Source organism: Onychostoma macrolepis, chromosome 23 (genome assembly GCF_012432095.1).
Source record: "Onychostoma macrolepis isolate SWU-2019 chromosome 23, ASM1243209v1, whole genome shotgun sequence".
NCBI lineage: Eukaryota > Metazoa > Chordata > Actinopteri > Cypriniformes > Cyprinidae > Onychostoma > Onychostoma macrolepis.
Window position 1 is genome coordinate 4808709 of NC_081177.1, and position 27081 is coordinate 4835789.

The 27081-nt window shown below is 34.3% G+C and overlaps 1 protein-coding gene and 1 long non-coding RNA gene across 2 annotated transcripts in view; one reads left to right on the plus strand and one right to left on the minus strand.

Moving 5' to 3' along the window:
- Positions 1 to 1648: 1648 nt before the first annotated feature.
- On the plus strand, positions 1649 to 10991 carry LOC131532082 (uncharacterized). The gene is made up of 4 exons (XR_009268840.1): positions 1649 to 1939; positions 6240 to 6404; positions 9462 to 9535; positions 10129 to 10991. It is a non-coding gene; the product is annotated as an uncharacterized LOC131532082 (long non-coding RNA).
- Positions 6177 to 27081, minus strand: part of slc1a7b (solute carrier family 1 member 7b) — a 66986-nt gene continuing 46081 nt past the window's right edge. The window contains exons 3-11 of the mRNA XM_058763459.1: positions 24101 to 24316; positions 19526 to 19568; positions 17840 to 18074; positions 17633 to 17732; positions 16457 to 16690; positions 14875 to 15069; positions 10127 to 10261; positions 9428 to 9527; positions 6177 to 6440 (exon numbers count right to left, since the gene is read on the minus strand). Of these exons, the coding sequence (XP_058619442.1) occupies positions 6177 to 6440; positions 9428 to 9527; positions 10127 to 10261; positions 14875 to 15069; positions 16457 to 16690; positions 17633 to 17732; positions 17840 to 18074; positions 19526 to 19568; positions 24101 to 24316 (1522 nt within the window). The remainder of the gene's footprint in view (positions 6441 to 9427; positions 9528 to 10126; positions 10262 to 14874; positions 15070 to 16456; positions 16691 to 17632; positions 17733 to 17839; positions 18075 to 19525; positions 19569 to 24100; positions 24317 to 27081) is intronic.

Sequence of the window (27081 nt, forward strand, 5' to 3'; positions counted from 1 at the left end):
TGTTAGTGCTTTCCCGGATTCTCTGCATCACGCGCTGACGACTCGCTCTCTATACTCCTCCGCATTAGCAAATTTTCCAAATCCTCAATTTCTGTACACTCCTCTGTTTCGCGATCTAACTTCAGCAGCGTTTCCTCTTTTGCAGATAACAGGGCTAACAGTTCACATAATCTGTAAAGTTCTCATAATTCGTAAAGGTTTGACAGTGCATGATGGAAGTCCTGCCAGAATAGCATTGCAGTAGTCCAGTCTAGAAATGACAAGGGCCTGGACAAGAAGTTGTGCAACATGCTCCGTTAGGAAGGGCCTGAACTTTCTGATGTGCAATGCAAACCTGCAAGATCAAGCAGTTTTGTGGTCTTTGAAAGTCAGCTTTTCATTGAAGATTACAACAAGATTTCTGACCGAACTTGAGGGGGTAATTGTTGATGAACATAACTGGATGGTGAAATCATGCTGTAGAGTTGAAGTGGCAGGAAAGACAAGAAGCTCAGTCTTTGCCAGGTTGAGCTATATGTTTTCATCCATGCCGAGATGTCCGCCAGGCAGTCTGAAATCCATGCAGCTACCGTTGGATCATCTGGTTGAAATGAAAGATGGTAATGGCAGGTGGTAGGTAGGAGGTAGGAGAAGCCATGTGCTTGTATGATGGGACCCAATGATGTAGTGTATTTGGAGAAGAGGAGGGGTCCAAGAACTGATCCATGAGGAACTCCAGTGAGCAGCTGATGTGCTTTGGAATCCTCCTCTCCTCAGGTCACCTTGAAAGACCTATCAGGTCTACTGCCTACCATTATTATTATTATTATTATTATTATTATTATTATTATTTAACAATAGTTAAACCATATATATATATATATATATATATAATAGTTGAACTATGATAACCACAAATTAACCATGGATTTGCTACACTAATCATCGTTTAACCATGGAATTTGCATAAAACGGTTACACAAATGGTAATACACTAACAAAACCATGGCTACTACGCTTTTACTATAAAAACCATGGTTAATTTTCGTATGGGATTTGTGTGTATCCTGTCTTTCTTTTTTCATTTATTTGTTTTTTATAACTGTAGGCCTACTGCCTTAATGGTTTGATGTTTTGTACTGTTTCCTAAAAAAAGAAAGAAAAAAAAAGGAAATAAGATTCACGATACGCTCCAAAGTCCTGGTCTGAATCAACTGATTCACGAACCCACTGTGAAATCCTGATCTAAATCAAATGATTCGCGATACGCGCTCCGAAGTTCCGATCTGAACAAAATGTTCGCGAACCTGCTCCATTCCGATATGAATCAAAAGATTTGCGAACCCACTCAGAAGTTTTGATCTAAATCAAATTATTCACTATCCTGCTCCAAATCCCAATCTGAATAATGATTCGCGAACCATCATTTCAGATCGGGACTTCGAAGTGCATATCATAAATCTTTCAATTCGCGAAATGATTCACGAACCCGCTCGATCCGAAGTTCCGACATGAATCAAAAGATTCGTCCCAATCTGAAAGTCCCAATCTGAAATAATTTGCGATATGCACTTCAAGTCCCCATCTGAATCAAATGATTCGCACTACGTGATCCGATTGGAGTGCTTTGAAAGAGTGAATCATTTTGCGACACAAACTGATTCGGAGTTTCAAAAAGCAGTTTCGCCCATTTTAAAACACATAGCCCCTCTTTATATGTACAGTATATATTTTTTGCTATTGAATCGATTTAGAGTTTGAATCAATCGGAGCATTCCATGACTCACTCAACTGAATCGGTTTGCCTGTTTCTCTGCTTTTTGCGGCTTTAGCCATGTCTATATGACACTGTCAGTATTACTGGCTAAAGCTAGTTTTATAACATTATCTGAAATTAGCGAAAAAGGCTGATGTTTACAAATAGACATACAACACAAATCTACGAACATATTCAGGTGAGGTAAGTGGTTTACTGATAATAGTGAATAGTAAATTGTTTTGAACCAAACTGTAGTAAAGTACTTGAATTAATTTGTTGTGGTAATTCTATAGTTGTTGTGGTAATATAAAAACTATAGTAATATAAACAAATTTCTTTACCCAATACTGTACTAAGTTTTCTACCACTATAGGGTAGCCTATATTATACCACAATACACTACAGTTTACTGTAGTGAAAACTAAAGTAGGCTATACTACAGTATGTATTAGTTCACTATAGTTAATGCTACAATATGCTGTAGCATTCATTAACAAAGTGTTGTAAATACGTACTATAATATATACAGTATAATGCACTTTACTATAGTATGGTTCAAAAACACTATAGTATTTACTATAAATGACTATAGTATTTTTTAATATGGGTTAATATGACGAGCTGGACCTCAAAATGCATTTAGATGGAAACATTGTACATTATCGAGATTGTAGCTTAATTCACTATATTTTAAATAGTTTGACCGCAGTTCAGTTGGTGACAGCTCGATAGGAAATAAGTTGAAAGCATCCAGTCATCTCTTACCACAGCGAATGTTCAATTTATCAGGATTTATTATATATAATTTAATGGTATGAGATGACTGGATAAATATATTGTAATAAATATGAGAAATTACTGTTGTATCTGATTGTATTAGGGTGATAGTCAATGTGAAAAGATCAAATGGGAGAAGCAGATGAACACAGTATTGTACCTTGTCTTTCTCTTCAACAGCATAGGCCATTAGGCCTACATTTTGCAGTTTTAATTGTAATAAAATCACTTAAGAAATAACAGCTGAGTGAAGCAACATTAATATGCATTAAAAACAAATGAGAAACCTTTTAGAGTTGATTGTCAAGAATGTTTTGATTGTTTTATTATTGGTTTCTATTTTTTAATTTAAATTGAATAATTCCTCCTCTCAGCTAATAATTAAATGCACAAAAATATGTATCCTTTACACAAATTAACGTTTATTTAATTTAGTCTAGGTATATTTTATTTTACTGGCATGTTTTCAGGATGCATTAGCCATTAGCATCTAATTTCGCAAGTTGCAAACAAGTGACAGATAAATACTTGTCAAGATGTTGTGTTTGTTTGGACAAAACCTTTGACACCACCAACAAAAGGTAAGTAAATTTTGAAATTTAAAATTGTAATAATCCTCCCTCTAAATTTATTTTGCAATCCCATCTGTGCATAATTATATGTTTGTGTTTAGCATAGCAGCCCTGCTATTTTTCCTTCAACAGGTCACATATTTGAGCTATGGTTCTTGTTTTTGTCATCATGTGCATACTTGAGGTTAGTGGTTTGTTCAGATCCCCAGAATTGTGTGAATACTGCTACTAACTTATCATATTGTGTAAGTAAGGTTTGGGCATTACCACACATTTATCAGTGATGTTTATTAAACAAGGATACATTATTTGAAAGGAAAGAAACATGGAGTCCACTGCATTATTGCCCAATTAATCACAAACAAAATATTGTATATAAAATGCTTTATTGATGCATTATTTTCCACAGTATTAACAAAATATTGGCCCATGAATTCTATCATTAATACTTTACATAATTTTTATTGGTTCACAGATGTTCCATAATGCACCATACCCAGGGTCCAAAAACAACACTCGCTAAACAGCAAAATGCCAGTAAATATTGGATTTGGTGACTAAATTAAAAATGCATTTCCTGTTTTTTTGTAGGAACTTCAATGCAGCAAAATATTGTGCTTATACCATATGAACTGAGCAAAAGTCATTTTAAATATATTGTCTTCAGTATTATCATGGTCTAGAGGTAAATAATGATGTTTCTTAGCTCAATGTATCTACGCAAGCAGAAACCATGTCTTTTAGTGATGCACATCCACATCAGTGTCCAAAACTTCAATTTTATCACCAACAATCTCTCTCTTTAATCTGCATGATTAAATGCAGCAGATCAGAAATGGTGAGTGATGAACTATTTAATTTATTTCCTTATGAAAAAGTTGATATCACAAAATAAGACAGAAAAAAAAAATAAAAAATTCCATCGCTTCTTTAATTGCGCCGTTTACACGTTTCCAATAAAGCACCCTACATAGTTGAAGCAGAATTGAAGCATTTTTCTCTGTGCATGGAAATCCTGTCTGCGTTTATCCATGGAGAACAGATTCTGTACCTGTGCATCAATGTCAAATGCTGAGAGAGGGATTTCAGCCTAATTCAGTTAATCACAAAGAGCACATGGAGCACTCTATATATGTCAATGAGAAAAGCTGTGAGTACAGCTGAGCGCTTTAATCAGCTCTGAGAGAAGACAGCAGCCGGCCATGAACCGCCCTGCGTGTCACGGCTTTACTGAGATGGGCCTTCGTAATCAGCACAAATGAGAGTGGGCCGCGCTTCAGCAGAGATTAGAGACCATAACGGACCACGACCCACACGTTTGACCACAGGGCGAAGCCTGAAATATACTTAACGCAAAGTATTTGAGCACAACGGTTGGTTTTTCATTGGGCAATGAAATGTGTAGGTTCCATATTCAGTATTTCCACAAGGGGTGCTATAGTTGGTACTATCTTATGGTGCAGTTTTTGCCCATCTACTTTATTATTTTCTCTGAAGTAGTAACAATATAGTTTTGCATTTCTTTTTTAAGTCATTTAGACCTTATGTATAAATTCCTCTGTTTGTAAATATACAGACTTAACCACAGTAAAAATTGGTAGAAATTGGTTCTCTAGTAATGACCCTGCTGAGTTCCCAGAATTACGCGGTGCGAAAGACCCTTATGTATTTGGGCCAGATTGCCATGATCTAGTGAAAAACGAAAAATTAGTCCTGTTATATACTCATTTGTTCAGTTTGCATATCTGAAAATAGTTTTGAAGCACTCAGCATCACTTGCTCAGCAATGGATCCTCTGCAGTGAATGGGTGCCGTCAGAATGAGAGTTCAAACAGCTGATAAAAACATCACAATAATCCATAAGTAATCCACACCACTCCAGTCCATCAATTAACATATTGTAAAGCGAAAAGCTGTGTGTTTGTAAGACAAGACATTTTTAACTTCAAAATGCTGCTCCTGGCCTGAAATACAAGTCTTCTATGAATCCATAATATTGATTCTTTAGCTCATTTCAATCAGCAGAGAAATATGCACAGATCAAACAGTGTTTACAAGCAAAAACGGTTCTAAACAAATATGTTGGTGGATTTTGATGTGAGAGTACAACAGGGGATGCACTTTTTCACTAGAAAAAGCGTTATTATGAATTATGGATTTATGGAATTATTTTGACCAGAAGCAATGGTTTGAACTTAAAAACCTTGATTTATTTCTTACACACACGCAGCTTTTGGCTTCACAAGATGTTAATTGATGGACTGGAGTGGTGTGGATTATTTGTGGATTATTGCAATGTTTTTATCATCTGTTTGGACTCTCATTCTGACGGCACCCATTCACTGCAGAGGATCCACTGGTGAGCAAGTGACGTAATGCTACATTTCTATAAATCTGATGAAGAAACAAACTCGTCTACATCTTGGATGGCCTGAGGGTGTTAATTTTCAGCAAATTTTCATTTTTGGGTGAACTACTCTTTACATAAAGATTGATGTATCCAGTTTTCCAGGCGAGCACCTCTTACCTTGAGTGGTTTTATGAGAACGGGTTTAACAGAACAGGGACAGGAGAATAAAACATTCAATATCACAGTCAACGTTGATCTCCACGCACACCTGCGAGCTATACAATATATTTTACACGGCCTGCTTAAAAAGACAAGACATAAGGTATAAAATTATATATAAACTTGAGAAATAAAAAAAAAACACATTAGAGTACATAGCTATGTTGTATTTACAGTTCACTCATGCTTTTTGACAGTCTTGCATTACGCTACAGGAAATGTTTCGCCCTCAAGGCCTTGAATGCATCACACTACGACCCTTGAAACAGGCTGGCTTGGTGTTGTGGACCTTGACCTGGTTTCTCATCCCATCCTGGCATTATCTAATGCACTGAATGGGTCAAATGGGATGTGCTGCCAACAATGGCATTACTGGGGCAGTGGCCCATATGTGCAGGGTCAGACCATGTGTTGCCTGTTAGAGAAAAACGGAAAGGAAATAATACATGTCCCGTCATCTGTTCTCATGCAAGTGGATTTGTTTTGTCCGATTGATTTCAGTCTGCAATTTCAATGGTCGCTATACGTTAGTCTCCAGACCGTTCATGTCGATGGCACAATGGTCCTTGTCTCTGTGTTTCAGGTGCCGTGGTGGTACAGGTGGCTTTTTCCGATCGGGAGGCGGCGGACGGACCCCTTCCTCAAGCTGCATGAGACGGGCCACATCTGGAGGGATGTGCTCAGGTTTGCCCCCTGGTGGCGGGGACTGGAAATTACCATTGTTCTGCTGACAGTTCGGCAAACCCTGGTTAGTCAAGGGCTTTGTTTCGCAGATGAGAGGGACCTATGGAGAAACGGGGAAATGCTAATTCAGTATTTATTTTTATGCACCGTTTAACTGAAATCTCTTTTTGAGTGATTTGGATTGTCAGAATACCAGGGCTGTATTGTTATCGATAACTATATTTATTAAAGAAGATTGTTGTTAATTGAAATAAAGCTAAAATAAAATATAAATAGTAGTTGAAAAACTAAATGGAATTGGGAAAAGTTGCCTTGGCAAGTAACTGAAATAAGTTTAAATGAAAATGCTCCTATTTTGCATTTATCATTATTCAGTATATTACTAGCATAACATATTGTGCAACCATTTCAAATCGAAAAATTAAACATTCCTTTTAGATTAATAATAAATCGGCAATATATAAAATATACATTTAAGTAGTGATCTAGAAATAGCGAAGATATTATATTTTATATCTATTTGATGAAGGAACGAAGGTCTCTCTAGCACTGTCAGAATACAAAACAGTGTTGTTATCATTGACAAAAATATTTAAGAGCATTTTTGTTAATTTAAATAAAATATAAATGTTAGATAATCAAAGTGCTAAAATTACTAACTGAAATAAAAATGAAAATGGAAAACAAATGAAATAAAAATAAGTTTAAACAATTTAGATTTTTTTCGTAAAATTAATAAAAATCACATAACAAAATGATCAAAAATTAAGCTAAAATATATTAAAAAATAATAATAATGAAACATTTACATTACATTACAGTCTTTGTTCATTTTCTGTCGTGTTTTTGTCCTAACAGCTGTACAATAAAGTACAAGGTGCACAATTTACTGTTTTTCTCACATACATGTACATGAGAAACATTGAGAGCTTGGCTGAAATAAGCAGCTGGTTATTCAAATATGTGTCCCAAATTATCTTTTTATGAAGCGGAAATTTTCTGGTCCAATTTTTACTTTGAGTGTATATTTTCTTTAATAGCAATATATTATATTCTCAAAATTAATGTTTGATTACACCATTATTTAAGCTATCAATACACAATAAACAAACATGCTTCACATCTTTTGGTGGTGTGGTGTGGTGTGATGTAGGGGTTAAATCTCTTATGTCGTAATCAAGATTCATGGTCTGTAATGAGAAAGCCATAAGATATCATCATTTTGCTCTTGAGCTAATTTGTCAGTTGAATAGTCCCTAAAGTAAGTGTTCTACAATTGCTTCTTGGATTAAATTGTCTGCTGAATAACCACTTAATTACTAAGAGTGGAAAAAAAAAATTAAGATTGTCACAGAAGCACTCACATGTCCTGAAGAATAATTAGAAACGGCCATCAGCATATGGTGTACATATGCCTTCAAGATAAATATGTTTTCCAAGCCATTTCTCCATAAATTGGATGCCTGTGTGTCTATTTTGGATCCGTTTGTTACATTTGTACATACATTTTTCTCACGAAACCATGTTTTTCCCCTTGTCGTGACTATCCTGTCTCTCTGTTTGTCGATATCTACATGTAATAGTCACGATCTCTCCTCTCATCACTAAGTTTGTCCTGATGTACAAAACCTCAATATCCTTGAGATGTCTTTGTGATTATTGCACACAGTCTTAAAGGTACCATTTAAATGACCTGTCCTGTTTGTTAAGGAAAAAAACATTGAAACCAACTATAGTTTTCTGTGTTTTGGAGAATTGCGTTCATTGATTACTTAACATGCTTGTTTTCCATTCACATGTGCATCTGCCTTTATTCATCTGTGTAAAAACCTGTGGAAATTAAGTTTACACTTATACAGTGTATGTCTTCATGAGACAATGACAAAGACATGAAATATCATTCACCGTGGTCTGTGTCCATGCAACTTGCAATTTTAGGTTCAAATGAGTTCAGTGAAAACTTTATTGTGTGTAATGCTTTGCACTATTCATAATATTTCCAAAGCAGCTTTATAAAGAATAGCACTTCACAAACACCACAGAGAAGACATGATGGGAGGGAAAAACTCCTTAAGATGTTTAAGAAATAACCTTGGGAGGACCAAACTCAGTCTTTGTTTTTGTGTGTAATTGTGTAAATATTAATATATGCAGGTGTAAGTGTGTTTTACTCAGTAAAAGTTTCCATGAGGCCATTCTGTTGCATTTAAATCCAATACATTAAATTATCATTGGACATGCATTCAATTTACAGATGGATTTTGGTTATTACATGAAATTTCAAGCAGTGTGACATGCTGGTCTGTATTGTATATATCAGGATTTCCCAAATTAGGGTTTGCAAAGTTGATGAAAAGCTAATAAATAAATAAATAAATAATAAAAATGTAAAATAAATAAATGCATTTTTTTTTAAATCAATCAAAATAACACCAAAAAATTTGAAATATTTTGTTAACCTGCATGTCTTGTGAGTATTAACTGACATTGTGAATGTATTGTTAAATTCCTGAAATATTAATATAAAATTTCAATAAATACTTCAAGTAAATATTCAAAGTCAAAGGGGTTCAGCTGACAAAAAAGGTTGTAAATCCCTGTTATATATTATCCTTTAAAAAAATGCATTTTCACACTGCAATATTATTCATGTGTACTACCAAAAAGCTAAAAGTCCAATAAAAATTGTGAGGGTAAAAAAACAACATGGATATGGTAAACTTTTATAGCAGCAAAATACTTGTGCCTTCACTGGCATATACAGTCCAAAAGTCTGAAATTGATATATAATTTTGATAGATTCATTATCATTACCCATTTTGCATTATTGTTATATTATGAGTATAATATTTTGAACAATAATTTCAAACTAAGAAATTAAACTTTTTGGTTTAAGCACTTGAAGCTAACATCAACAAAGCTTACAATTCACATTAAAGTAGTGACTACAGATATTTTTAAATGATTAAAATAATTTATTTAATATTTTAAAAAATAGTAATGAAAAAATATATTTTGGTCACTACTATAGATATACAATTTATCTTCATTTCAAATAAAAACATGTTAACATGCTCCGTAACTCACCCCATCTCCTTCTTTAATGAAGTCTTTTCTGCAGATATGGGCCATGATTCCCGTGGCCAGAGCATCTCCCATCACATTGACCATGGTGCGGAATCGGTCTCTGAAGAGGTGAGGACAGACATGATGAACAGAGTTAAATTAATGCTTTTTAAAAACAGCGGTGGATAAAACATAGTCAGGATAAATACAGATGATAGATAAAAATAGATCTTGATGGGAAATCTACAACAAGGTCCAAGAATGACTGATTGTTTGTCTTGCAACCTTTGTGTCAAACTCTAATTTTTAAAAACTCTGATCTGTGTGACACTAGTAAACTCACTTTCATGATAATAGTGACCATTAAAGAGTGAAATGCATTTTTGTGAGTTCATTTCCTGTCTAAGAGGCCATTCACACAGAGCATGTTTTTGCATTTACAAGCGCAGCATACAGGGCAGCGTAATGAAAAAATGCAAGGTCTTGAGAAAAGTTGAACTTGTAACTCAACACATTGTTTCAAATATGAAGCATTCTTGCAGCTAAAGAGTGCAATGCTCAAATATGTGCACCTAGTGCATTTTTAAGTAGAAAAACAATGGAAAAACAGCACAGCAGAATGCAAAAACACATTGTGTGTGAACAGCCTCCAACGGTGCACTGACAAAAAGTGTTTTCTACCTAAATGTCCAAAAATATCAAGCACATGTCGATACTTACAGGGCCCAATCAACAGCGATAATGAGAGTAATGTCATCAGTGGGCAGTCCGACAGATGTCAACACTATTACCATGGTGACCAGGCCGGCCTGTGGGATCCCAGCAGCACCGATGCTCGCTGCTGTTGCTGTAATACTGGGAAACATGGAAAACTAATCATTGCACAGCAAGCAGAATGTTACGAAGGACAAACAACCTCTGTCGCATCTAGAATTCACGATGTAATTTTCATTTGAGAAGAGCTTTTTCTTTAAAAAGCTAATTTAGGTTGGCAGATCAGGCTGGATACATTTGCAAAAAATGCATATGCATCTCATGCACCCTCGCAGGTATAGAAGAACATCAGTATTGTAAGCTTGTTTGGGGTTTAATGCGCGCTCCTTTCTGATGCTGCATAAATGTGCAGTGAATTCTGTAAACTGTTAATACAGACCTTACATGCTGCTGCTGCAATGCTTACATGTGCTAAGTGAATTCTGTAACCTGTTAATATAAGCACTGTAATAAATGCATTCTGCTGTTGCACTGCACAGGTGTGCAGAGTAAATTCTGAAATAGATGTCGCAATAAATGCATGCAGCAAATACACTGCTTACATGGGCTGAGTCAATTCTGGAACCTATTAATATAGGTGTTGCATTAAATGCATGCTGCTGTTGCACTGTGTAAATGTGCAGTAAATTCTGTTACCTGTTAATATAGGTGTCTCAGTAAGTGCATGCTACTACTGCCCTGCCTAAGTGTGTTGAGTGAATTTTGAAACTTGTTATGATAAGCCCCACTATAAATGCATGCTGCTTTTGGACTGTTTACATTTGCTGAGAGAATTCTCTAGCCTGTCATTAAAGCCGTTGCAATAAATGCATGCTGCCATTGCACCGCTTGTGTGTTCTGAGTGAATTCTGTAACTGCTAAATACAGGTGTTGTAATAAATGCATGCTGCTATTGCCCTGCTTACACATGTGATTTGAAACGCACTCGTTCAACCCCAACACTGGCAACAGAGCATATGAAAGCTAGAGATGAGAGACAGAAATGGCTGATGGATTTTGGGAAGACCGAGGCGGGGGGGCACAATTGAAAATTGCATAATAATCCTGCTGTAAGACAGCCATGTGACAGCGGCGTTTATCCCTGTAACAGCGCTGCCCAAATGCTCTCTGGCTCTCCATCCCTGTCTATATCTCTACACCCTCCATTTCTTCATCTGACCTTCCATTTGCAAAATTGTGAGGTCTTCGCATCACTCTGTGATGTAGTGCACATAGTGAACTATGAAGTATGTGTGTTGATTTATGCGCTTGATGTTGCTTTTAGTCGAGACGGGCTGACAGGAACATTTATGACTGTGGCATTCCAGATCTGAGGACACCAAAGCTCTGAGATAACGCTGCATGCCAAATAATCTCTTGCATGATGGTTCTGTCAGGCACGCATCGCCACATCTGTACAGTGGCGGATGTCTTGTGCATGCATAAATACACCACACGAGCCTGTGCACGCGCTCACATGGATGGAAGAAATGGAAAGTAAACGATTTAAAAAAAAAAATTGAATAGAAAATAAAAATTTCTAAACGGTTCAGTAAATATTATATTGTATTCTATTCTTTACACCTTTTACATTTCTTAAGCTGGTACAGTAAATGCATATTTGTAGCTTTTCACAGTCAGCACTTTTGCGGGGAACTTGCATCAAGCTTGACAAATGTCTTCAAACAATGGCTGAGTAGTTCACTTCAACAGTATATATTGCTTCATGAAGAGTTTCTGATATGCATTGCACTTTCAACATGTTTTCTGCTGATTTCAGCAAAAACAGTCACCGAAACTCTGCTATGCATTAGCATTCTGCTTAAACAAGCAGTGTGATTATTTTAAACTGGTAATACAGGTATAGCAAAATAAATACACACAAGTGTAAAACCAGGAAAGATCAAATATGGCAATTTGACTGATGAAATTACCATGTGCAGATGCATAGACTAATTACTTGTATTATGTGTTATTTATCTCACAAATTTTATTAATGTTAACATGTGTCTGATTTACACAAGATGCAACGGAAAAAATAACGCGGGCTTCTAACACCTGCAAACACTAGAGCGTTAGATTATAGAGTATGAGAATGCATGGCAGAAACACTTTACTTTTGTTTACAATGAAAATGTTTCCATTAATGTCATGAGATGATTCTATTGCGCATACATTCAGATCCATCGGATCCTTAAGAGGTCTTGAGTTCTTTTCATGTGAATATCAACAGCATCTCTTTGTACAGTAGCTCAGAATGAGATGTATGAAATATGAAACTTTGGTATGTTAATGAAATACAGTGGGTACGGAAAGTATTCAGACCCCCTTAAATTTTTCACTCTTTGTTATATTGCAGCCATTTGCTAAAATCATTCAAGTTAATTTTTTTTTCTCATTAATTTACACACAGCACCCCATATTGACAGAAAAACACACAATTGTTGACATTTTTGCAGATTTATTAAAAAAGAAAAACTGAAATATCACATGGTCCTAAGTATTCAGACCCTTTGCTCAGTATTTAGTAGAAGCACCCTTTTGATCTAATACAGCCATGAGTCTTTTTGGGAAAGATGCAACAAGTTTTTCACACCTGGATTTGGGGATCCTCTGCCATTCCTCCTTGCAGATCCTCTCCAGTTCTGTCAGGTTGGATGGTAAACGTTGGTGGACAGCCATTTTTAGGTCTCTCCAGAGATGCTCAATTGGGTTTAAGTCAGGGCTCTGGCTGGGCCATTCAAGAACAGTCACGGAGTTGTTGTGAAGCCACTCCTTCGTTATTTTAGCTGTGTGCTTAGGGTCATTGTCTTGTTGGAAGGTAAACCTTGGCCCAGTCTGAGGTCCTGAGCACTCTGGAGAAGGTTTTCGTCCAGGATATTCCTGTACTTGGCCACATTCATCTTTCCCTCGATTGCAACCAGTCGTCCTGTCCCTGCAGCTGAAAAACACCCCACAGCATGATGCTGCCACCACCATGCTTCACTGTTGGGACTGTATTGGACAGGTGATGAGCAGTGCCTGGTTTTCTCCACACATACCGCGTAGAATTAAGGCCAAAAAGTTCTATCTTGGTCTCATCAGACCAGAGAATCTTATTCAGGTGTTTTTTAGCAAACTCCATGCGGGCTTTCATGTGTCTTGCACTGAGGAGAGGCTTCAGTCGGGCCACTCTGCCATAAAGCCCCGACTGGTGGAGGGCTGCAGTGATGGTTGACTTTCTACAACTTTCTCTCATCTCCCGACTGCATCTCTGGAGCTCAGCCACAGTGATCTTTGGGTTCTTCTTTACCTCTCTCACCAAGGCTCTTCTCCCCCGATAGCTCAGTTTGGCCGGGCGGCCAGCTCTAGGAATGGTTCTGGTCGTCCCAAACGTCTTCCATTTAAGGATTATGGAGGCCACTGTGCTCTTAGGAACCTTAAGTGCAGCAGAATTTTTTTTTTAACCTTGGCCAGATCTGTGCCTTGCCACAATTCTGTCTCTGAGCTCTTCAGGCAGTTCCTTTGACCTCATTTGCTCTGACATGCACTGTGAGCTGTAAGGTCTTATATAGACAGGTGTGTGGCTTTCCTAATCAAGTCCAATCAGTATAATCAAACACAGCTGGACTCAAATGAAGGTGTAGAACCATCTCAAGGATGATCAGAAGAAATGGACAGCACCTGAGTTAAATATATGAGTGTCACAGCAAAGGGTCTGAATACTTAGGACCATGTGATATTTCAGTTTTTCTTTTTTAATAAATCTGCAAAAATGTCAACAATTCTGTGTTTTTCTGTCAATATGGGGTGCTGTGTGTACATTAATGAGGAAAAAAAATTAACTTAAATGATTTTAGCAAAAGGCTGCAATATAACAAAGAGTGAAAAAATTTAAGGGGGTCTGAATACTTTCCGTACCCACTGTATGTATTATAGGTAGAGGTTAAATATTTTTTATTAAATATGCATCATAATGATTTTACATTTGCAAATTCATTAGACTGTCATATCATTCCTACGGTAATGCAGTTTGAAATTGCAAACAAATTAAATTCATAATACACACACACACACACACATATATATATATATATATATATATATATATATAAATTATAATATACATAAATTAAATTAAACTAACATAAATTAAATCAAAGCAATTGAACTTGTTTCCTTCTTTAACAGGGTCACGCCAACGTGGAAAAAGTTTTGAATTGGTAAAAAAGAGATATTTGTTGTTATTTATAAATCTTTATTTTATTGTATTATTTATTATTAATTTGTTTACTTTTAGTGATTATTTTAGCATTTTTGTTAGTTTTGTTGAAACATTATTTGTTTTAAACTATTATTTTTATTAATAAAAAAATATATTATTTGTTTTTATAATTTTTTTAAATTTAAATTTTAGTTTTAGTTTTTTTACAGTGCATGAAATCGAAATGAAAATAAAATAAAATAAAATAAAATAAAATAAAATAAAATACTGTTTATTTAAAATTATTTCTATAAAAAAAATTCCTTCAAGTAACAAAAATTTTAATCAAATGTAAATGAACTATATTTACACTACTAAATGTCTGTCTCATACGGTCAATACATGAGCATTTCATTATGTGTGCAATTAATAACTAAAAAAACCAACCAAAAAAAAAACCAAAGAGGTCAAATGTTTTTAAAATTTAAATTACTTACATTTTCAAACTTAGTCATTGAGACATGTTTCGTACCTGATAGTGATGATTTGGCCGAAGTCAAGCTCGTAGTTGTTGACCTGGGCGATAAAAATGGCTGCCACAGCCTCATACAGCGCAGTGCCGTCCATGTTGATTGTGGCTCCGACAGGCAGCACGAAACGAATGATCCGCCGGTCTATGTGATTGTTCTCCAGCAGGCACTTGAAGGTGATAGGCAGAGTGGCAGAACTGCAAATGAAAAATAATCTTTTGTTAAAACTCCCAAAAGTGTCTCAGACGGGTCTCAGTTTTACCCAAATACCAAAAACTGCAATCAAAAAGTCCAAGATTTCAATATGAATTCAAACATTTCCCATTATATTCAAACCCTTTCAGACTGGTTTATTCAATATTATTTCCAGAATATTAACAGAATTTGCAACACATTTAACTGTGAAAATCCCCATATTTATCATTATCATCAGTGTAAAAAATGCTAATCATGACGGAGTGCAAATTCTGCAAATATGCAAACACTTATATGATGCAACTACTGCAAGAAAGACTGAAGTAAGACATCATTGTTGTGAATAAATGACAGATGAGTGTTGTGCTGTGGAGCTGTGTTTTCAAGGAGAAAATATCCACCATTATGCATTGTGTGTCTGTGTGTGTCTGCATTTTTCTTTTAAGCAGACGCAGTGTTAACTGTAGCTACTGGCGGAGTGAGTTTACAAAAGGGTAAAGTATTGATGAAATTCCTCATGTTGTTTTCCCTTTCTCTCTCTATACTGTATTTTCCTGAGGCAGGAACCATGGGATGGGAGAAAACATATTGTTTGTCAAGTCATTATGAGTGGTAAATAAAATAAATGTATTGTAATTTAAATAAAAAATCTAGCTTGGTTACTTGCGCAAAGGCAAGAAAATGAACAGGATGGAAACTGTTTTAAGCTGAGGTTTTTAATATTTACACTACCGTTCAAAGGTTTGGGGTCAGTAAAATGTTTTAATTGATTGATCAAAATTAATAGTAAATTTACCAAATTCTAATTTTAATTTTAAATAAATGCTGTTCTTTTGAACGTTCTATTCATCAAAGAATCCTGAACTAAATTGTATCACAATTTCCACAAAAATTGTCAACACTGATAATAATCAGAAGTGTTTCATGAGCAGCAAATCAGCATACTAGAATGATTTCTGAAGGATCATGTGACACTGAAGACTGCAGTAATATGATGCTGAAAATTCAGCTTTGATCACAGAAATAAATAGCATTTTAACATATATTCAAATAGAAAACATTTACTTCAAATTGTAATAATATTTCACAACTTTTCTGTTTTTACTGTATTTTTTGATCAAATAAATGCAGCCTTACTGAGACTTATTTCAAAAGTATTAAAAAATCTTAAACTTTTGAACACTAGTGTGTGTATATATCTTGAAAAATGTTTTGCAATCAATTAAACCAGGAAATAAATCAAAACACCAGAAAATCCATCAAATTTGTTACCGCCAAAAATGATGTCACTTCTTTGAGGATGATGTCATTGAAGAACTGGCTTTTGTTAGTTAAAGGGATTTTGCAGGAAGAATATGAAGGTTTTGTGTGTTTCAGATGGTGTTGTACCTGGAGGACGTGGCCAGTGAGATGAGCAGGGCCTGCAGGATTCCTCGGATGTAGACGATGGGGCTCTTCTTGGTGATGAAGAAGTACATGCTGGGCAGGATGAAGAGGCCGTGCAGAATGAGGCCCATCACCACAGTGATGGCGTAAAAGCCCAGCTTCTTCCCCATCGCAGATGGGTCGCTCATCTCCAGGATCTTTCCGGCCACCAGAAACACGATGCCGAACGGGAAGTACCTGCACAGTAAACTAGCTGTAAGTATATTCACAAAATATCCTCTCATACTTTATTACTTGACCCTATAAAGCCTATCAAATTTGATCAATATTTTGCAGAAAAACCTGTTGCACACAATCTACTACATGACTTCTGTCTTCTAAATGATAGTTTATACTTTTTATTTCATTTTAAGACTTTCAAACAATTACTGGACTGAACTTAGGCTTACTTGATTATCCATCATTTTTTAGAAAAATCATGTTCAAATGTGAGTATCAAATATGGTCAGGCTTTTGAGGAGCGTTTATTGTTTATCTCTCAATCGTCATTGGATTGCATTGGATTATATGTTTTGATTATCAAACTAGGCATTTAAATATCATTTTACTGAGACATTATTGGAGATATAGAGTGACGTCTGATATTTATATCATTATATGTTAATATCTGCTACACTTTACTGATTTACATTACAAGCAATCAGAATTTCATTACTTTTTGTCCATATAAATATTAGTATCTGCACCAAATTATGTATTTTTGCTCATTTTGAGTCTCTATTCAAAACTTAATGCTTTTTTCATCTGAATTTAAGCTCCATATTGTTAATATATCATACTATATGAGTCATAAAAGCCTGAATTAAGTTTTTACATAAAAGGTTAAATATAAAATATATTTATACACTGAGGCATATACAGTATATATATATATAAATATATATTTATGACTATTATTATTTTATTACTTAATATGTCTGGATCTAGAGGCTTAAGTAGATAAAGTTGTATCATTTATTTATGAGTTAAATTAATAAATTATTTACTTATAAAATTTAATTATAAAAAGAATTTAAAAATATATATATACAAAATAAATGTATTGTGTATTTTGTATGTATGTGTGTATATATATATATATAAATATAAAATATATATATAAAAACATGATAGTCTTACCAGATGACAATAGCAACGATTTTCAGCACTGCTTCATTGAGACTTTGGCAGAAGTTCACCAGAGCGCTGCCGTTAGGGCCCATCCTGCCTAACATTATGCCTGCGCAAAAATGAGCAGCGATATGCAAATGTGAGGTGTGATATGAAAACATTAACACATTTATCATCCAATGTGGGGTTTTTTTGTCTCTGTGCCAGTGTTCGCACCCATGGTGGCAGAGAAAATGACGATCCCCAGGACGTTCATGCCCTCGCTGGTGCCAGGAAGTGTCCGCATTACCACGTCAGGAGGCGGCGTCAGATCCAGCTGGAAGTTCTGGATGTCCGTCCCGTTATCGTCCTGAATCCCGTAGATGAGAGCACGCCGAGTGGTGGTTTCTGTCAGACTGGTGGCCACTGTCGTCTTGGGGGTCTTCATTATGGGCACACTGTTGGTACGATACTACAGAGAAGAAGCACAAAATTAATCTTGAATGAATGAAAATTGGCTAAAAATGTCCTCACCCTCAGGCCATCCAAGATGTAGATGAGTTTGTTTCTTCATCAGAACAGATTTGTAGAAATGTAGCATTCCATCACTTGCTCAGCAATGGATCCTCTGCAGTGAATGGGTGCCGTCAGAATGAGAGTCCAAACAGCTGATAAAAACATCACAATAATCCACAAGTAATCCACACCACTCCAGTCCAGCAATTAACATCTTGTAAAGCAAAAAGCTGTGCTTTTGTAAGAAACAAATCCATAATTAAGACGTTTTTAACTTCAAACCATTGCTTCTGGCTAAAATATATTCTACCCATAATATTCTACCCCAGGAGATGGACTTTTCCACTGGAGGAAGTGTTATCATTGATTATGAATGATATTTTGGTCACTGGTTTGAAGTTAAAAAAAAGTCTTAATGAAGGATTTGCACAGCTCTTTGCTTCACAAGATGTTAACTGATGGACTGGAGTGGTGTGGATTATTGTGATGTTTTTATCAGTTGTTTGGACTCTCATTCTGATGGCATCCATTCACTGCAGAGGAGCCATTGAAAGTGAAAGTGACATGACATGTGGCCAAGTATGGTTACCCATACTCGGAATTTGTGCTCTGCATTTAACCCATCCAAAGTGCACACACAAAGCAGTGAACACACACACCGTGAACACACACCCGGAGCAGTGGGCAGCCATTTATGCTGCGGCGCCCGGGAAGCAGTTGAGGGTTCGGTGCCTTGCTCAAGGGCACCTCAGTCGTAGTATTGAGGGTGGAGAGAGTGCAGTACATTCACTCCCCCTACCTACAATCCCCGCTGAGACTCGAACTCGCAACCTTGAAAATGATGAAAAGCTACATTTGTATAAGTCTGTTCTGATGAATAAACAAACTCATCTACATCTTGGATGGCCTGAGGAGGAGTTGTTTTTTCAGAAAATATTCAGTTTTGTATTAATTATTCCTTTAAAAATTGCATCTAAACACATCATTAAATAAAAAAGATCAAATGTCACGAAGTCTTGAAAAATCAGACTAATAAACATAATCCATAAGCAGATTGCCATATCTTAAATGGTAAAACACAGCATTATATACCAGAGACGATGAATTCTTGATTTTTTAATCGGCTGGCAAATATTCCTAGTGATTCATTTTATAAATCTATGGAAATGAAGTTATTCCTGTTTCAACTAAATTTTTTCCAGACACTTTTGAACTAGTAGAAGCATGTTGGGTTGTTTCTAAGCAATATACTTAACCAGCAGTTTTGCATACAAAATAATACAATAATAATTTAATCTGGACTGTTCCGTTATTGAATAAAATTAATTAATTCAGTGGTTCATTGTCCTTTCTTCCTTATGTATAAGGAGAGTGACTAATAATTCATGGCTATCTGTGGATTCTTACCTGTTGAAATGTGGCTTGAACGAGGTTGGCTGGAAACATGTTTCTGTGTGGAGACAGAAAATATTTCACAGTTATACACATGCATAGAGTAGCATTGAACTGCTCTGAATACTTTCAATAGGACTTTCTTGAAAACATATATTGTACACAACTTGTAGTAACCTTCATACAACCATCCTTGCCAGTTCCTTGGTGTGTGTAACTATTTTTTTATATATTTTTAAAATCATTTTACATTGTCACGAGGACAGAATACAACCACATCAATAAAAGAAAAAAAGACTGGAAGGCCAAAAAATACCTAATGAAAAATACATTTTCTGCTGTTGAAGGATGTTGACATTTTCAAAGATGGACAAAAAAAGAAATAATTCATTATTCATTATGGGGTCAATTCAATCTTGTGCCTGTTTTGTGAGGTACTTCAGTGCAAAAAAAAAAAAATGCATCCTATTCACAAATAATAATGTTTTCAAGAAACCTATTATCTATTGTTTTATGGAATAATGTTGGTGCAACTTATAACTTATAAATAATCATATTTAATTTAATTTGATTTAATATTAATATTTATATATTTATATATAAAATACATATTATCAAATATTTATTTCGTTGTTTTTAATTTTTTAGCATTTTCACACAAAACAGGAAAGAAAAAAAATGTTATCTATTTTTGAGGCTATTTGTTTTTTTGAGGATTAACATTATAATTATTTCTGATCTATTTCAGATCTTTAGGATATGGACCCCAGAAGCAAGTGTTGATTCTAATGGCAACAAATGCAGTGAGTACAAACAAAAACTCTTTTAATAATACACTACAAGCTTTTCCAAAGCCAGAGTCTGGGATTCCTTTAAAATCACGCATGATTTTTTTCTAAAGAAAGATGATGTGCGATTAGTATCTGAACGTATAAAAGGGAGAATCTACAACACATAACATTTGTACTTTTAGATATGCAATGTATACAGATTCTTAGATTTCAAAGATTTTATTTGTTTTATAATAAATGAGGTTCAACATTGAATGTTTACTACCATTAAATTTAACATACACTGACTTGATTTATTATTTTAAAAATATCCAATAGGCATAAGAACCTTTATAAAAACACACACAAGACAAAAAGCAGTAAATAAGTATGGTGTATACTTCAGATACAAATACCTGTGAAAACTAATGAGACTAGCCTGGATTGGAAGTATAGTCATATTGTGCTGTATGAAAGGATGAGATTCATTCATTAGCATCCAAACACAATCTGTGCATGTGAGAGCCGCTGGAGCAGGACCAGATGTGCTATATGATGCCAGCACACTATTCACATCAAGACAATGTCCTGTGTCAATATCTGGTTGAGTTTCCTGCAGGTGGATGCTGTAATAAATCAATATGCTGTTAGTTTGGGTCTACATAAATAAAGCTGGCCCGGCTCCTGTGGCCTTTTCACACTGAGGCATAAGGCAACGGTATTGTTGCAGGAAAATAGCTGAACCCAGAGAGTTTTTCCTCTTATGCTTTAATGGAATTTAAGTAAAATGTTTATAACCAACTCTCAGTTCCACACTCCAAGACTGTCAGTATACTGCACATCTGAAAATATAAATATTTTAATGGAAAATATTTGCGTGAATGCATTTTGCATCTGTTTGTGTGTTTGTGCGACCTTTCTTTTTTTTCCGTGTAAGTTCTTACTACTTAATGGAAAATAGCTTTGTTTGTGCATTATGCATCTGTTTGTGTGTTCGTGCATGAGTGTTTTTTTGGGGGGGGGGTTGCACATGCAAGTTGTTATCTCCCCGTGTGAAAATAGCATTTTGCATTTGTTCGTGCACAAGTTTTCTTTGTGCATGCAAGTTCTTATTTCTCAATGAAAAATAGCTTTGCTTTTGCATTATGCCTCTGTATGTTAATTCGGTGCACAAGATTTTTTTCATGCATGCAAGATTCATTTCCAAAAGAAAAGTAGCTGCACATGCATTTTGCATTTGTTTGCTAATTCTGTGCATTACTTTTTTTTTTTGTGCATGCAATTTGTTTTTATTTCATAATGGAAAATATTTGTTTGTATGCATCTTGCATCAGTTTATGTTCATTCGTTCTGTGCATTATGGAGGTTTGTTTTGTGCACGTATGTTTTTATTTCTTTGTTTTGCTTTTTTAGTGCAACGATATAAAGACCAACATGTGCATGTTAGACGTGTACTTGACATTTTCATTTTCATGCTTCTCTCGCAATTAAAATGAGTATGTAGTGTTTTTGGCAAGCTTTGTAGCTTTTCTTCATCATTAGAGCACAAAATATGTACCAACTACACTAAATAATCAATACTCAGAATCAATGAGTTCACTAATAATTTATTTTCCTTTCTTTTCCTTTCCTTTTCTTTTCCTTTCCTTTCCTTTCCTTTTTTGTTTGCAAACTTTCTGACATATTTTCTGTCAAGTAACCTGCAATTAAATATCGGTGTCTCTAACCGAGTCCAATATCTCATCTTGAGGTGGTTTGAGTCATTCTCTGCTCTCAGTCAAGCAGTTTCATCAGTGCACATGCTAATGTCTTCAGTCAGCACACATATTCTCTGGGTAATAAGGGCTCATTTGAAAGCTTTTAGAGGAAGTGAGGGATAGTAGATGTTATTATTAAGCTGGTCTTCGGTCTAATGAACTCACTGGTCTATGAGGTCATGAAGCATGAGATGTTGCACTAAATTTAGAATCAGTGAACATGAACATCCATAGCGCTTTTTGAGGTTGAGTGTTAATAATGGTGATTGTACTTACAAAGGCATGGACTAACATCTGTTAGCTGTGCAATTACTGAATGAGCACTGCGATTCACTCTAAAGCAACCGTAAAACATGATTTTATTTATTTATTTTTTGAAGTTGTCAATAAAACAAAAAATAATGGCACACATACTATTACTATTTTCTTTTCTAATTTATTTTACAATTAAAATGTATTTAAAATTGAATTCAATTGGCAAACATTTTAAAAGAAAATACTATTTCAGTCTTTCTTCTTCAAAATGTCATGTTTTATTTGTTTGTTCTAATTATTTCTGTATAAAAGATTTTAGAGTAATCATACACCAAATATTTTTCAGTATCATTTGCGTATTCTTCTTTTATTCTTATGTTTTTAATACATTTAATTTTTAGAGATTTTTATATTTTATTGTTAATACTGTTTTCCTATACAACTGTTTTGATTATTTCAAGATTATTTTTTCAGACGCTCAAGTGCTCTCAGATAGGTCATGTGAGATTATGACGGCAATGCCTTCAATCTAAACACAATCAGCTCGGCTGGAGATTGTGTTCGTGATGATGGTTCATTGGTTCACTGATAGTTACAAGTAATTCATAAATCAAAATCAGTTTTTATTGGCATATATTATTTATGATGAAAAAGACACTAATATCATGAGCTGTGTTGAATGACTGACACAAACACACAAACTCCTTTTTTTTACATTTACTGTTAATTTGTTTCTTATGCATCTGTTTTGATTATGATTTTTAATAACCATTTGAACCACTCTGAATATATTTTTAGACTCATTGAGATACTATTATAGTTTTATCAAATTTTAACATTTTTAATCATTATTAAAATCATATAAATCTTTACTTTTATTGCTATTTTCTTATACAGTTTTCGTATACACCTATTTTGATTGATTATTGAATGTGAAATTTGATGAAATTTCAAGTTTTGTTTCAGTATCATTTAGATACTATTATAGTTGTCGTTCATATAAAGTAAATAAAAAGAAAACAGAATAGTTTTTGATTTTCATTTAGTTTTGATTATTATTATTTTTTAATTTGATGAAATTTTATTTTAGAATAACTGAGATGCCATTACATTTTTTTGTTAACACTTTTAATTTGATTTTATTTAGGTATTTTTGTCTTTTGAATCCTTATTTGTTTTTAAGGCATTTAAAATTGATCATTATTAAAAACATATAATTTATTGCTATTTATATTCTTATATACTGGTTTTGTTTATGATTATTTCTAATAACTATTTGTCCACTTAATCATTGTGTATAAAATATGACAATGAAATGAAATTAAAATGAGTTCAAATTAAAATGTTTTTTTTTTAATGTTTTTTTTTTTTAGTGTCACTGAGATATTTTATTTTTTCTTAATGTTTGTTTGTATATTTTCAGTTTTCACTTTAATTGTAATTAAATTTAGTTAAGGTTTTAGTGATTTGTTGTGTTTTATAATTTTTATTAGTTTTTCTTCTAAATATCTTGATTTTTATTAATTTTATTTTCTAGTTTTAGTTTATAATGAAAAATGTTGCTTTAGATTTTATATTTTAGTTTATTTCAATTAAATTTTACTTTATTTTAAGAAACAAATTTAATTAATTGATTAATGTATTTATTTATTTATTTGTTTTAGTTTTAGTTAACTATAATAAGCCTGTTTGTAAGACGAGGGTGAGTAATATGACTCATTTCTAGTGTTTGTGTGAGTTATCCCTTTAACCCGTGTTTCTGTTTTCTCTCTGTGTTGTCTATAGGAGGATGATGAGGACCGTCTGACCGTATGAGATCCAGGAGAGCGTCAGCCGAGCTCATGATGGGTTTCCCGCTGTCCTCAGAGTCCTCTTTCTGTGCCATTCCGCCCGGATGGATGATTAACACCATGACGATCCCCACCACCACGGCCAGGAAAGTGGTCCACAGGTAGTAAGAAACGGTGATGAGACCCAGCCGACTGGAGCACTTGGCATCCAGCGCAGCCAGACCTGACATCAGACTGACGGACAGCAGACAGACACAAGTTTGTGTGTTAGATACGGGCCAAAGATGATTAGACAAAATGTTTTCAAGCATCGGAACAATAAAAGTTTAATAGAGCTTAAATTTGAGTTTTTCCCCATACATTAGAAAGTGTCCTGGTTAATTGTATTATATCTGAGCAAAAAGTAATGACTATCATACATTTTTGACCATGATTTACAGAACAAAATGTAATTCAGTGTAATAATAGCTCATATACAAAAAAAAAAAAAAAAAAACTAGTCAGGAATATTTAAACAAGAATCATTAGATGACATTGAAAGACTCTATTAAGGATCACAGTGCAGCCCCAAAAACTCATTAAATGTTTACCAATTTACCAAACTTTGCCGCTATCCTTCAAATCCTTAGGTTTTACCCATTTGTCAGCAAGAAGTTTTAATAATTTAAAATGTAATAAAATTATTTTTATATATATATATATATATATATATATATATATTTACATATTTAAGCATTTTTATATTACATATAAAATATTGTTATATACTGTGTGTGTGTATATATATATATATATATAATATAAAATAATTTTATTACATTCCAAATTTACCAAACTTTGCCGCTATCCTTCAAATCCTTAGGTTTTACCCATTTGTCAGCAAGACGTTTTAATAATTTAAAATGTAATAAAATGTATTATATATATATATATATATATATATATATATATATATATATATACACACATATTTAAGCTTTTTATATTACATATAAAATATTGTTATATACTGTGTGTATATATATATATATATATATATATACATAGTTGTGGCCAAAAATATCGGTACCCTTGGTAAATATGATCAAAGAAGGCTGTGAAAATTAATCTGCATTGTTAATCCTTTTGATATTTTATTTTAAAAATTCACAAAAATCTAACCTTTGATTGGATAAGAAGAATTTAAAATGGGGGGAAATATCATTATGAAATAAATGTTTTTCTCAAATACACTTTGGACACAATTACTGGCACCCCTAGAAATTCTTATGAGTAAAATATCTCTGAAGTATATTCCCATTCATATTCACAATTTTGAGCACTCCAGGGTGATTATGAACATGAAATTATCCAGCCATGGCTTCCTGTTTCACAGAAATATAAATAGGAGGGAAAACAAAACCCAAATTCCCTTAATTATCCACCACAATGAGAAAAACCAAAGAATATATTTCTGATGTGCAGCAAAATATATTTGAGCTTCACAAATTAGTGAAGTGGCTTTAAGAAAAGAGCTAGAGCAGTGAGAATTCCCATTTCCACCATCAGGGCAATAATTAAGAATTTCCAATCAACATAAAATGTTAGGAAACTGCCTGCAAGAGGACGTGTGTCTATATTGTCCTCATGCATAGTGAGAAGGAGAGTATGAGTGGCTGAAGACTCTCCAAAGACCACAGCTGGAGAATTGCAGAAAATAGTTGAGTCTCGGGTTCAGAAAACCTTAAAACAAATGTTGTTTGGGAGGGTTTCAAGAAAAATTATCCTAGCTCATCCAAAAACAAACTCCAGCATATTCAGTTATCAGACACGACTGGAACTTCAAATGGGACTGGCTTCTATGGTCAGATGAAACTAAAAAATGAGCTTTTTAGCAGCAAACACTCAAGATGGGTTTGGTGAACACAGGGATAAAAATTACCCCATGTGTACAATGAAATATACTGCTGTATTTTTGATTTTGTGGGCCTATATTTCTGCTGGAGGTCCTGGACATCTTGTTTAGACACATGGCATCATGGATTCTATCAAATACCAACAGATAAAAAATCAATAAGTGACTGACTCTGTTAGAAATCTTATAATAGGCCATGTTAGGATGTTCCAACCGTACAATAATCCAAACACAAACCTCAAAAACAACACAAAAATGGATCACTGAGCACAAAACCATGCTTCTGCTGGCCATTCCAGTCCTCTGACCTGAACCCTATAGAAAATGAGTGATGAACTGAAGAGAAGAAGCAGCAACATGGAGCTGTGAATCTAAAGGGTCTGGAATGATGAAGGATGAAGGAATGGTCTCTGATCTCTTGTCAGGTGTTCTCTAACCTCATCAGGCATTATAGGAGAACATTTGGAGCTGTTAAACTGGCAAATGGAGGTTTCAAAAAGTACTGAATAAAAGGGTGTCGTTAATTGTGGCCAATGTGTATTAGAGAAAAACATTTATTTCATAATGATATTTCCCCCATTTTAAATTCTTATTATCCAATGAAAGGTTAGATTTTTGTGAATTTTTAAATAAAAGATCAAAAGGATTAACAATGCAGATTAATTTTCACAGCCTTCTTTGATCATATTTACCAAGGGTGCCGATATTTTTGGGCATGACTGTATATGTATGTAACCATTTAGACAAAAAGGTTCTTCTATGGCATATATATATAAGTCTTGTGCTCACCAAGGCATTTATTTGATCAAAAATACAGCTTAAACAGTAATACTGTGGAATATTATTGCAATTTCAAATATGTTTTTGAATATATGTTAATATGTAATTTAATGCTGTGATCAAAGCTGAATTTTCAGCATAATTACTCCAGTCACATGATCCTTCAGAAATTCATACTAATATGCTGATTTGCTGCTCAAGAAACGTTTCTGATTATTATCAGTGTTGAAAACAGATGTGCTGCTTTATGTTCTTGTGGAAACCATGATACATTTTTGATACAAGTTCAAAAGAACAGTATTTATTTTTATAAATTTTAAATGAA